Raw genomic sequence first — 12,589 nt, 5'->3', positions numbered from 1 at the left:
AGAGTTTGATCGTTTTAGCTCTTATATTTACGCCTTTCATACACTTTGAGTTTTTTTTTTAACGTGGTGTAAAGGTCCAACTTCTTTTGCATGTGATATCCAGTTTTCCTGTCACCATTTGTTGAAAAGATTGTCCTTTCCTCATTGAATGGTCATGAAGAAGTTCTTCTAAACACAGATGACCCTGGGTTGCATCATACCTTAAGCCAGTTTTTAACCAGTTCCTTAGTTGTCAGTATATGCCTTAGCAGAGAATTGACAGCTAAGTAAGACAAAGAGGCCCTGAAAACAAAGAGGTATGGAGTAGAGAGATGGCAGGGTGCCAAAGGCAAATTTTGTTTCAGCCTTGCTAGATAACGGGTGGCCACAGGCTGCTTTCTTTGCATTTGTGTCACATTCATGAATTATGTTATGCTGCTATAATGTGCACATTCATTCATTGCATATTCTTTGCCTGTCGATTCTCACTACATTCAGCAAATGTTTTTTAGGTAACTATTACATAAAGATAGGATAAACCTGATTGAAATGCTTGTTCCCTGGTGCTGTAAAGAAGTAGCACTTGAACATAAATTTAATTTCTTCAGCAAGGCCAGTTTTATACTTTGTGCAGAAAGGGTACACTCGCTAATAGTTTTGCCTTGAGAGTACACCAAACAAAGAAGGCAGGGTTATTTATAACCTGTTGTGCCCACCCTACTGTTATGTCTGGTTTCCATTGGCTGGAACAGGACCTCACATTCTGTATTTGTCCTGATTGGCTAACAACTTAGAACTTTTTAAAAGAGGCAAAGGCAGAGGAGAACAAAGGAAGGAGGAAGTAACTTGTGGAATGCAGAGAAAGGTAAAAACACCTTCAGATAAGGAAGAGGAACAGGCTATGACCTAATGCTGACTTGGACCAGTATTTGTGTGTGTGTGTGTGTGTGTGTGTGTGTATATATATGTGCCAGGGCAAGTATTTAGGCTACATTGTGGGAGCTAAGAACATAAAGTACATTGATTTCTTTATTACGGCTAGCAGATGTTTAAGAATGTTAACACAGGTCTTTGAATAAATTTTGCTTCTAAGAGAAGTTACTATTTATTCCTAATTAGATGGGGAGGAAAGTCTTTGAAGAGGAACCTCTACTTTTTATAAATGTGTACATTTATATATGACTGTAGTAATAAAGACTGATTAAAAGCCACTCAAAATCAGTTTCATTAATCAACAGACTTTAGAGTTACAGATATGTAACCATCAGATTAACACTGAACATTTGAACATTTTGTGGGTATGTAGTGGGAGTTTTTCTTTCTTTTTTCTTTTTTTTTTTTTTTTGAGATGGAGTCTCGCTCTGTCGCCCAGGCTGGAGTACAGTGGCGCGATCTTGGCTCACTGCAAGCTCCGCCTCCCGGGTTCACGCCATTCTCCTGCCTCAGCCTCCCGAGTAGCTGGGACTACAGGTGCCTGCCACCTCGCCTGGGTAATTTTTTATATTTTTAGTAGAGATGGGGGTTCACCGTATTAGCCAGGATGGTCTCAATACCCTGACAATGTGATCGACCCGCCTCGGCCTCCCAAAGCTCTGGGATTACAGGTGTGAGCCACCCCGAGCGTTGGGATCACAGGTGTGAGCCGCCGCGCCCGGCCTGTAGTGGGAGTTTTTCTAGTGTGTAATGAACTGTTTGGAACCTTGTAATGTTAGTAGTTCTTTTGTAAATAGATGAAATACCTTTTTTTTTTTTTTTGAGCCGGAGTCTCACTCTGTTGCCCTGGCTAGAGTGCAGTGGCCCGGTATCAGCTCACTGCAAGCTCCACCTCCCGGGTTCACACCATTCTTCTGCCTCAGCCTCCTGAATTGCTGGGACTGCAGGCGCCTGCCATGATGCCCGGCTAATTTTTTGCATTTTTAGTAGAGACGGGATTTCACTGTGTTAGCCAGGATGGTCTTGATCTCCTGACCTCAAGATCTGTCCGCCTCGGCCTCCCAAAGTGCTGGGAAATATCATATTTACATGAAAATGAATGTTCCTGGTGATAAACATCATTCTTGGGCTAGATAGTAAAATCCACCAATAACTATGGTAAAAAGAAAGAATAAAGTTTAGAATGAACTGAGAGTAGTATGTTCCAGCAGAAGATAAACGTTAGGAAAAATGCATGCATAAGTGATCTTGTTATATTTTTAAATAAGCATGTCTTTGATGAGACCCTTAATAGAGTTTTGAACATCCCTGTTGAGAGAGTGGAGAGAGGAAGTGTTTTGTGTAGGCGTTCAGGATCCCTGGGCTCCTCGTAGACAGAGCTACTCTCCCATTTGCCTTCACCTTACCTCACCTGGCTAGTTGTTACTGCTTGTTAGCACTGGGGACTGGGCATGGCTGTATTGACAGCCTGTAATTTAGTTGGTCTGTATAATTTGATTTTTAGCTTGTAGGTGAGTTTTAGCTTGTGAACCTTTCAAGGGTTGGGAGATTTCCACATGTGACTCTCTTGTAGAGTCACATATGGAAACAGAAAAGAACGAAGAAATTTTGTACTTAGTTTTTAGTTCATTACTCTTAATTATCAGTCTTTTTCAAGTTGTTGTGCTTTTTCTTCAAGAACAATCTTGTTCAGACCCTAAACCTAAAACTCACGGGGGACAAAAAAAAGCATGGCTGCTAAAATTGAAGGTGGGTTTGGAGAGTGGAACCCTGCCTGCTTGCTGTTTTTACCCCCAACTCTCTTCTTCTCCCCGCCACATCCACCCTACATCCAGTCATGGCCCCATAAAGATTCTGCAGTCAAACTTTCTGGTTTTATAGGTGAAGAAATGTTAGGCTCAGTGCTGTTGGACTCACTCCAAATCACACTGTTAGGCAGTCGTGGAACTGGGATTTGAGCCCATCTTTTATCACCAAATCTACTAGTCTGCTGTTATCGTTATGTTGTAGACCATGGATAACTAACTTAAAATAACTGTGTTCCCTGTGTTACAGTTTTCAAAGGGTTTCCACATATGTAGTCTCATTCGATTTTCACTCTGTGGACTGGCAGAGTAGATTACTGTAACAGTAGTTCGTGTTTATTGAAGGCGTACCCTAAATGTTAAGGATAAGGGTACTTTTGCATTCGTGTATTCACCCTTCATCTGTTTTTTAAACTAATTTTTTGAAAGACAGTAATTGGCTGCCCTGTTAATGTGACTGGATAAGGAGAGATTGGCAGGTTATTTTAGGTTGTGAATCACAGTTTCAGAAACCGTTATCACGTTCCTCAAGGTCATCAAGTTCTGTGGAATTAAATTGGGAGCCTGGTCTGCAAGAGTGCCTCTGAAAACTGGAAGGCAATTTTTGTTTACAAGTCTAGCTTGGTAATTGGATGGTTTGTCAATGCAGCGCAGTCACTTCTCAGTGAGTACCTTTAGTCAAGAGGACACGTTGTAATTCAGGAGGTTGCTTGGAACAGGAAAAAAACTGAGGGAATGTGTTATTTCTGAAGGATATTTCTGTCAAGTAGTGGTATCCTGATTAAATGCCCTCCTCCGTTCTAGGGAATGGAGCAAAATTTAAATGGAGTTTAAAGAAGCAAATCAGTCATCTAGAGTGGAGAACTTTTCCCTGGATGTGAGTACAGAGGCATTGGCGGAGTCTCTTTTTCGAAGATCCCTGCTGAGTAGCAGAAACAGCCACCGTGCCGGCTAATTTTTTTTTTTTTTTTTTTTTTGAGTTGGAGTTTCGCTCTTGTTGCCCAGCCTGGAGTCCAATGGTGCAATCTCAGCTCACTGCAACCTCCGCCTCCCGGGTTCAAGCGATTCTCCTGCCTCAGCCTCCCGAGTAGCTGGGATTACAGGCACACACCACCATGCCCGGCTAATTTTTTATTTTTAGTAGAGACAGGGCTTCTCCATGTTGGTCAGGCTGGTCTCGAACTCCCCACCTCAGGTGATCTACCCACCTCAGCCTCCCAAAGTGCTGGGATTACAAGTGTGAGCCACTGCACTCAGCAATCTTGTATTTTTAATAGAGACAGGGTTTCACCATGTTGGCCAGACTGTACCTCAGGTGATCCACCCACCTTGGCCTCCCAAAGTGCTGGGATTACAGGTGTGAGCCACCGCGCCCGGCCCACGATCACCTTAATCTCTTTTCAGAGATTGAAATAATGTAAGGCAGAATACAGTTTCTGCAAAGTTTGGTCTGTCTGCTTCCAATTTCTTGTTACTCGTGGGGTTCTAATACCAATTGTGGGAATCTGTATCCTTGGAAGACCCTTGGACTCCACTTTTTCTCTCTCAGCACTGTTTGTCAGAAACTTTGTCCAGTCTCTCAGCCACTCTTCTAGGATTGCCAAATATTCTCAGAGGGAAAAATAATCCGGTTTGGGGAAGAGAGGCGAGGTGGCAGATCTCTGAAGATTTTTGTCCTCTTTGGAATGTTGGCTAGTAATTTTTGACTATTTGATTTCTGGATCAATAGGAGTTTGTTGTTCATGAGTCAAGTTATTGGAAACGACGAAACTAAAATGTTCAGTCCTTCGTTCTTTCCTTTTCCTTTTAAAGTTTTAAACGTTTGTCTGGAGTGGTTTTGTTACTTTGGAGTTGGGGGAAAGAACCCTTAATACCTGTTTTATTTTATTTATTTATTTATTTTTTTTGAGACGGAGTCTCGCTCTGTCGCCCAGGCTGGAGTGCAGTGGCGCGATCTCGGCTCACTGCAAGCTCCGCCTCCCGGGTTCACGCCATTCTCCTGCCTCAGCCTCCCGAGTAGCTGGGACTACAGGCGCCCACAACCGTGCCCGGCTAATTTTTATATTTTTAGTAGAGATGGGGTTTCACCGTGGTCTCAATCTCCTGACGTTGTGATCCGCCCGCCTCGGCCTCCCAAAGTGGTGGGATTACAGGCGTGAGCCACCGCGCCCGGCCACCTGTTTTATTTTTTGTTGTTGTTGCTGTTGTTTTTGTTTTTGTATTACAACTGTGCTTCATGCTGCTACCCTCATTAAACCATCATTAAGGATTTTATTGGCCTTGTGCAGTAGGTATACAACAGACGTTAAACACTGGAGCTCTTAAATGATTGGGCCACATGTATAAAATACACTTTACTCCTTTATTTACCTTTGTTTAACAGTTTAATAGCTGCCTTTAATTATCGGGGTATGTGTTTTTAGTGTATAATGGCCAGAACTCCAAACTCTTTACTTGTTCCAGCAGGTGTATGGATTCAGTTTACATGTAGTCCAGAGCTGGGTGTTAATGTGTCTCCTAGATTTCCTTTAAGGGCTGAAGTCTGTTGGGACCGGACAAAGTGAGCCCCTTGAAAACAGAAGAAATATTTAACAGAGCATGTGGCACTTCTGGGACTGGATAATGAGCACATTGGGTATTCATGCTCCTCCTACCTTGGGACTTAAAAATAAAATCTCTCCTCAGGGTTAATCAGTTTACCACCTTTTCTCAGAGCACCTTGCACATGCCCCTAAAACTTTTGTATTATCTTGTCTCTGTTGGGACTTAACCTTTTGACAACATTTCTGCATGTCTTTTAGGTATCTTTTAAGGGTGACAGTAAAAATTCAAATTGTTATAAATGTCAACACAGAAAAACTAAATCCTGCAGTATACTAAGAATAAAAATATTTAAGAAAATATCTGCTGGCTAGGCATGGTGGCTCATGCCTATAATCCCAGCACTTTGGGAGGCAGAGGCGGGCAGATCACTTGAGGTCAGGAGTTCAAGACCAGCCTGGCCAACATGGTGAAACCCCATCTCTACTAAAAATACAAAAATTAGCCAGGCGTGGTGACAGGCGCCTGTAATCCCAGCTCTTGGGAGTCTGAGGCAGGAGAATCACTTGAACCCGGGAGACGGAAGTGGTTGTGAGCCGAGATGGTGCCACTGCACTTCAGCCTGGGTGACAGTGCGAGACTTTGTCTCAAAAGAAAGAAAAAAAGAAAATATCCGCTAATGTGTGTGGGGTAAAGTGTCAATGGTTTAAAGTGTTAAGTAAAAAATTCTCATAGATCATGTCAGAGCTGATTTGACGTGGATAATATATAAGGCTTCATATGGTAACCATTTGATATACATGTATATAGTTACTAGAAGAAAATTATCTAAATAGAAGTTATATTAATTTTGTTAAGGATAAATGTAGTCATATCCCAAAATGTAGTCATTTGTGTTAGAAGGTTTTGACTTTACAAGGGGTTTCATTTAGCCTCTTTTTATGAGTTACATTTTATATTTTGCTAGCCACTAAGCCAGCTGCCACTTAATGTGAACCATCATTTGGTCATCCTGGTGGTAGTATAGTTATTTAAGTAAGTGTTGCCTTAAGGAGAATGACAGATTTACTGTTATAGTTTATTATCAATGGTAATTTTTTCTGCATCATTTTTAATTGACTTCTTCTAGGGCTTTGGCAGAATATGTGAATCACACTATGACTGAACTCTTAAGTGTCCAGTATGTAAAGCAAAGACAGAGTTTAAGAGCCATGCTATGGGACAACTCATGAAGGGAAATATTTTGTTAGATTATCTTATAATGGTAACAAGTAAAGTAAGCATGGCCATGTTCGTTGGATTTGGTGATGTTTTATGTAAGTGAGTGTTAGGATTGGTGCTCAGGAATACATAAAGATATTTTTCTATTGAATTTTAAATTTAACAGTTACAGTTTAAACATATCTGTAGGAGGGTGTTTTATAGACAAATTTCACTTGTAAAGCTGGAGAATGGAGAACTTCAGAAAAAGTTTACTTAGTATTCTTGACTTTCATCAATTGGACATTTGAATTTATTTTATTTTCTTGATATTGAAATAAAATGTCAAAAAGGAATACATTATGTTATAAAACTGACGTATTTTTTTTCCTCCCCAATACAGAAGCTCCACCATGAGGCGAGGTGGATGGAGGAAGCGAGCTGAAAATGATGGCTGGGAAAAATGGGTGTGTTTTAAAAGAGTAAAAATAATTATATCGAACTGTCTAGATATTTTTCATTCTTCTTTTAGTTTATAATGTGGTTTAACTTGTTTTCTAAATTGTAAATTACTTTAGACACCAAATCCTTGAGTTTTCATAATGTATTGAAAGCCTTATGATGTTTATAAACTTTATCCCCTAAGCTTTACTCTCAGGAATTTTACCCTGAGGAAATAAATATGCCTAGTGCACAATAATTTACTGTATGATGATTTTATTGCAGTATTGCTAATAATACTGAAAAACAGGAAAACACATAAATGTCCAATAATAGGGGATTGGTCAAATAAGTTATCTGTGTATAGTAGAGTACTGTACAGTCATTATTCAGCTTTATATATCTTAACCTGGAAAGATAACCTTGACTAAAACAGTGTGTTACAAAGAAATATTTTGCATGATTATATTTTTGTAAAACCTCTATGCTCTGAGATATAGAAATAAGCTTTGAAAACAACACTTCAACGTTTTAATGAATAGGATTATACCAGTTTTAATTTTCTTCCCTATATTTCCTGTATTTTCTGAAAAGAGACTTTATAGTGAGCATGTAATATTTTAATAATCAGCAAAAATTATGCAGTCATTTCCATTTTCGGAAAAAAACCATGTACTTCTAGCCACCTACAGCTTTAATTTAAAGACCTAATAATTGAAATCAAGCTTAATTATATCAAAGTTCAGGAAAAGTATAGTTGATCTGTCAAGATGTTTAGCAAAAAAAGTTATTTTTTAATATTTACTGTGAGGTGGATGTTATCTAATGAAAGTTAATATTACTGTCAAATAGATTGATTAGATCTAGAATTTACCCACTGGAGCATTCATTGCATTCTTACCCATGTGTAGGGAGGACTACACTGGTTTATCCAGTTGCCTCATTTTTACCTGAAATAATTCATTTTAAGCTCTCTGTATATGGGAGATAGTGGAAGCCAGTCTAAAATATGCTCTGAGGCTGGGCGCAGTGGCTCACACCTGTAATCGCAGCACTTTGGGAGGCTTAGGTGGGTGGATCACCTAAGGTCAGGAGTTGGAAACCATCCTGGCCAAGATAGTGAAACCCCGTCTCTATTAAAAATACAAAAATTAGCTGGGCATGGTGGTGGTCGCCTATAATCCCAGCTACTTGGGAAGCTGAGGCAGGAGAATCACTTGAACCTGGGAGGCAGAGTTTGCAGTGAGCTGAGATTGCACTACAGCACTCCAACCTGGGCGACAACAGCAAGACTGTCTCAAAAAAATAAAATGAAGTATGCTCTGAGACCACTTGTCAAATTTGTAATTGGTTTAAACTTTGGTGTAACTTGCTCAATTACGTACATAAGAACAATATGTTGTGATATTATTATTATTACTATTTTTTGAGATGCAGTTTTGCTCTTGTTGCCCAAGCTGGAGTGCAATAGCACAATCTCAGCTTGTTTGCAACCTCCACCTTCTGGGTTCAAGTGATTCTCCTGCCTCAGCCTCCTGAGTAGCTGGGATTACAGGCATGCGCCACCACGCCCGGCTAATTTTGTATTTTTAGTAGAGACGGGGTTTTATCATGTTGATCAGGCTGATCTCAAACTCCCGACCTCAGGTGATCTGCCCTCCTCGGCCTCCCAAAGTGCTGGGATCACAGGTGTGAGCCACTGTGCCCAGTCGGTATTATTATTATTATTGACCTAGCTTTTTTTAAAAGTAACTTTTATAATCATAAGAATGTAATAAAGTTAAAATGAGTTGATAGAGGGAAAATTCTTCTTTGACCTACGTGTTTGTTTGTTTATTATTTTTTGAGATGGAGTCTTGCTCTGTCACCCAGGCTGGAGTGCAGTGGCGCCATCTCGGCTCACTGCCACCTCCACCTCCTGGGTTCAGGCAATTCTCCTGCCTCAACCTCCTGAGTAGCTGGGATTACAGGCGCTGGGCACCGCACCTGGCTGATTTTTGTATTTTTAGTAGAGACAGGGTTTCACCATGTTGGCCAAGCTGGTCTCAAACTCTTGACCTCAGGTGATCCGCCCGCCTCGGCCTCCCAAAGGTGGCTCCTTACAGGTGTGAGCCCCTGCACCTGGCCCAGCCTTCCTGTTTTACGTATTGCCTTGCCTGTGGTTTACGCTTATGAGGTTGTCATTGTGTTCTGATCACTAGCACAGAATAAGGTCCATTTATTTAGTTTTTAAAATATAATTTTTATTTTTTTCAAAAAAGGGGGGAGAAAATGTAACCTTTGTGATTGGTTTATCTTTTCTTTAATTCTAGGGTGGGTATATGGCTGCCAAGGTCCAGAAATTGGAGGAACAGTTTCGATCAGATGCTGCTCTGCAGAAGGATGGGACTTCATCTACAATTTTTAGTGGAGTTGCTATCTATGTTAATGGATACACAGGTTGAGTACTTTTTACTTAACCCTATTTTGGCATGTATTTTTATTAGGATTGAGAATGATTTGTTTTAAAATTCTATTTTTACTCTTTTATTATAAATAAATGATTGTAAGATGATAAAAAATAAATCATCTGCTTAGATACTTCTTTTTCCTTTCCATGTTGCTTTTACCTACCATTGTCTTTAACTTTTATCAAAGTACGTAGTTTCAAAAAGTCACATGAGGTTTAAAATGTGTAAGCTAACTGGGAAATTACTGCATATGGGTCGTAGGACTTGTAAACTGTGAGCTTCACTGTAGGTCCATGTCATTGGTAACACTCTAGATGTCATTATCCATAGGTCCTTTAGGGTAGGGTGGTGTGTGGGTGTGTGTCAGTGTCAGATTTCCTAGAGAAGAATATTTTACTCTCTCGTCTGGAGAAGAGTGTAAACTGCCAGCATTTGGGTCACCAAGCAGGAAAGGAAAGGACCTGAATTCTCACAGTTTAGGAAGTAAAATTTCACTTAATCTCTCTATTCATTTTTTCATTCCTACCTCCTCTCCACCAGCTGTGCCTGTTGTCATTGAGTCCGGTATCTGGAAGGAGTAGTGTAGTCTTTATTCTTGGTGAATGAGGAAAGAAATCTGCGAATTCTTACTTGTCTGTGGCACAGTTTCAAGGATGATTTTATCCACACATCCACTTTTGAAGGTGCCTGTGTCTTTATTTCATGACTTTCTCTTTGTTTTACTGGCAACAAGCAGCTTCTTTCCGAGCTTCCATATGGCCAGCTTCAGTTTTATCTTTCTCTGAACTGTAAAGTCAGTTAGCACTTGTCTGTTAGTTATCAGGTTTTCGCCTAAATTTTTCTCTTTATTTTCTTGGGGGATTCTTCTCCTTATTATCATTTCATTGTATTTTTTGAAGTGAATGGCTGTAAATATTTGTGTCAGTCTGTTGCATATTCCCCTGTCCCCTTCTCAGCTGGCTGATACCTGCTATCTTTCAGGTCTCCATGCCTCACTTCCCCTTGATAGTTTGACCCTTCATACTGGTTTAGGTGACTTGTGCTCTTCTGGAGCTACGGCTCCCTAAATGAATCTGCATCTTAGAGTTCTTTAGACCTTTCCTTAGTTGTCTGTTTACTGGACAAGAGCTGGAGCTACATTTTCATCACTCTGTCCTTGGTGCCTCTACAGTGACTGGACACAGTCATTCAGGACATATTTATTGAATTGGAGTTAAGTATTAATTAACTGGTACATTTATCTGGTTTAGTAAGAGAAGAGTGTGTTGCTTGTAATTAAGGGTTTTATTAGACATCATTGATGATGAGTTTAGTCTAAGAATGTCACCTCAAAATAAATGCTGGTACAGCGTTGGGAAGTTCACATGCAGAAAGCTTGTAACTTTTCTCCGTAGGTAGGTGTCCTAACAAATTCAAGCTCTGTGGACTTCTGAGATGCGCTATGAAAAATTAAAAATGTTAATGAAAACAGGTAGGCATTGCTTCTTACATTAGCCCGTCATGGAAGTCTCCAGTTCAAGAGAGCACCCTTATTCACATAGAAGGAAGAAAAAGAGATTCTTTGTGTGAGGGAGGACAAATTAATATTGCAGTAATCACTTTTTTGATTGAGAATCTGGAATTCTAAATCTGCTTTTATCACTAATTTTTGTGACTGTAAAACATTTTCTGTTTGGATCTATTATCTCTATCCTTTTCTGTAGGATAGAGATGATAATATTTTTGCTGTTGTTATTAAGATTTCATTATAATTGTACAAATAAAGTTCCATTATGCTGAATTTCACAGAGACATCCAAACTGTGGTGCTATAAAATAACTGTATTTTTAGAAAAATTCAGTTTTAGTGAATACAGCTTTATAGATAAAACAGCATTAACAATTAGCAAGTAAAGAATAACTCTTTAGATGCAGTAAGACAAGTTGGGGGTGCTATTTTGTTTTTGATTAAAAAAAATAAGCTTTATTTCACAGTTTGAGGTGTACTGGTCAGCTATTTTGTAGAATGCCTATATATATATATATGTATATATATATTTTTTTTATTGTATCATCTTTCTTCTCCATTAGCATGTAAGCACCAAAGCTACAGGCGTTGTCAGTTTTGTTCATTGCTATTGTGAAAGAAAGTTCTCAAGCCAGGCACGGTGGCTCACGCCTATAATCCCAACACTTTGGGAGGCCGAAGCGGGTGGATCACAAGGTCAAGAGATCGAGAACATCCTGGCCAACATGGTGAAACCCCATCTCTACTAAAAATACAAAAATTAGCTGGGCATGGTAATGCATGCCTGTAGTCCCAGCTTCTCGGGAGGCTGAGGCAGGAGAATCGCTTGAACCCGGGAGGTGGAGGTTGAAGTGAGGCGAGATTGTGCCAGTGCCCTCCAGCCTGGCGACAGAGTGAGACTCCCTCTCAAAAAAAGAAAATAGAAAGTTATCTGAAAAGGAATTTGGAGGAAAGAGACTTCATTCCAGTGAACAGTTTGCAAACCTGGGAGTTGCAGCTTTCACTGTAAAAGAAGATGTGGTCCTTTCTTGTTGATTCTTAACCCTGCTCCCCACAGACTTTAATAATCCAAGTTTTTCTTGATTCCTTTAAAGCTCCCAGTTCTGCCATCTGAGCCTCTCATGATTTCATGGTCCTTGTCCCTTCCAACCAAGTTAACATCAAACTTGAACTTGGAGAGAAGACCCTCTGATAGTTCACCTGTCAACCTATTTGTCCCTCCACCTGTACCCAAAAATGGTTTTGCTTGTTAAGATTGACTTCTTTGCCTTCTATCCTTTTTGTTTGTTTTGTTTGTTTCTTTGTTTTGAGATAGGGTCTCCCTCTGTCACCCAGGCTGTAGTGCAGTGGCACTATCATGGCTCACTGCAGCTTCAACATCAGGTTCAAGCCATCCTGTCTCCTCAGGCTCCCAAGTAGCTAGGACCTCAAGTGTGTACCACTATGCTCAACTAATTTTTTAATTTTTTATAGAGGCGAGGTCTTGCTGTATTTCCTGGGCTGATCTGAAACTCCTAGGCTCAAGCGATTCTTCTGCCTCAGCCTCCCAAAGTGTCAAGATTACAGGTATGGGCCACCATGCCTGGCCCATCCATTTTTTAAATTAAATTTTTTTTTTAGATTGTAGATTCACTTGCAGTTATAGATTCACTTGCAGTTGTAAGACATAGCACACAGTGATACTGTGAACCCTTTACCCAGTTTCCCCAAATGGTAACATCTAATAAACTAGCA

The 12,589-nt window shown here is 40.1% G+C and overlaps 2 protein-coding genes across 11 annotated transcripts in view; both read left to right on the top strand.

Moving 5' to 3' along the window:
• The window catches only part of MITD1 (microtubule interacting and trafficking domain containing 1), a 977,552-nt gene that overhangs the window by 648,213 nt on the left and 316,750 nt on the right, over positions 1 to 12,589 (top strand). The window lies entirely within an intron of this gene.
• Positions 1 to 12,589, top strand: part of REV1 (REV1 DNA directed polymerase) — a 90,091-nt gene that overhangs the window by 18,805 nt on the left and 58,697 nt on the right. For 4 of the 10 annotated variants that reach the window (XM_050755033.1, XM_050755027.1, XM_050755034.1 and 1 more), the window contains exons 2-3: positions 6,862 to 6,925; positions 9,212 to 9,338. In XM_050755033.1, coding sequence (XP_050610990.1) covers positions 6,872 to 6,925; positions 9,212 to 9,338 — 181 coding nt within the window. In that variant the 5' untranslated portion in view covers positions 6,862 to 6,871. Of the gene's footprint in view, positions 1 to 952; positions 3,595 to 4,898; positions 5,353 to 6,861; positions 6,926 to 9,211; positions 9,339 to 12,589 lie in introns of those variants that run through there. The other 6 variants (XR_007718900.1, XM_050755026.1, XM_050755025.1 and 3 more) reach the window with 3 other exon arrangements.

Source organism: Macaca thibetana, chromosome 13 (genome assembly GCF_024542745.1).
Source record: "Macaca thibetana thibetana isolate TM-01 chromosome 13, ASM2454274v1, whole genome shotgun sequence".
Classification (NCBI taxonomy): Eukaryota; Metazoa; Chordata; class Mammalia; order Primates; family Cercopithecidae; genus Macaca; species Macaca thibetana.
This window is presented reverse-complemented; position numbering and strand designations above follow the sequence as displayed.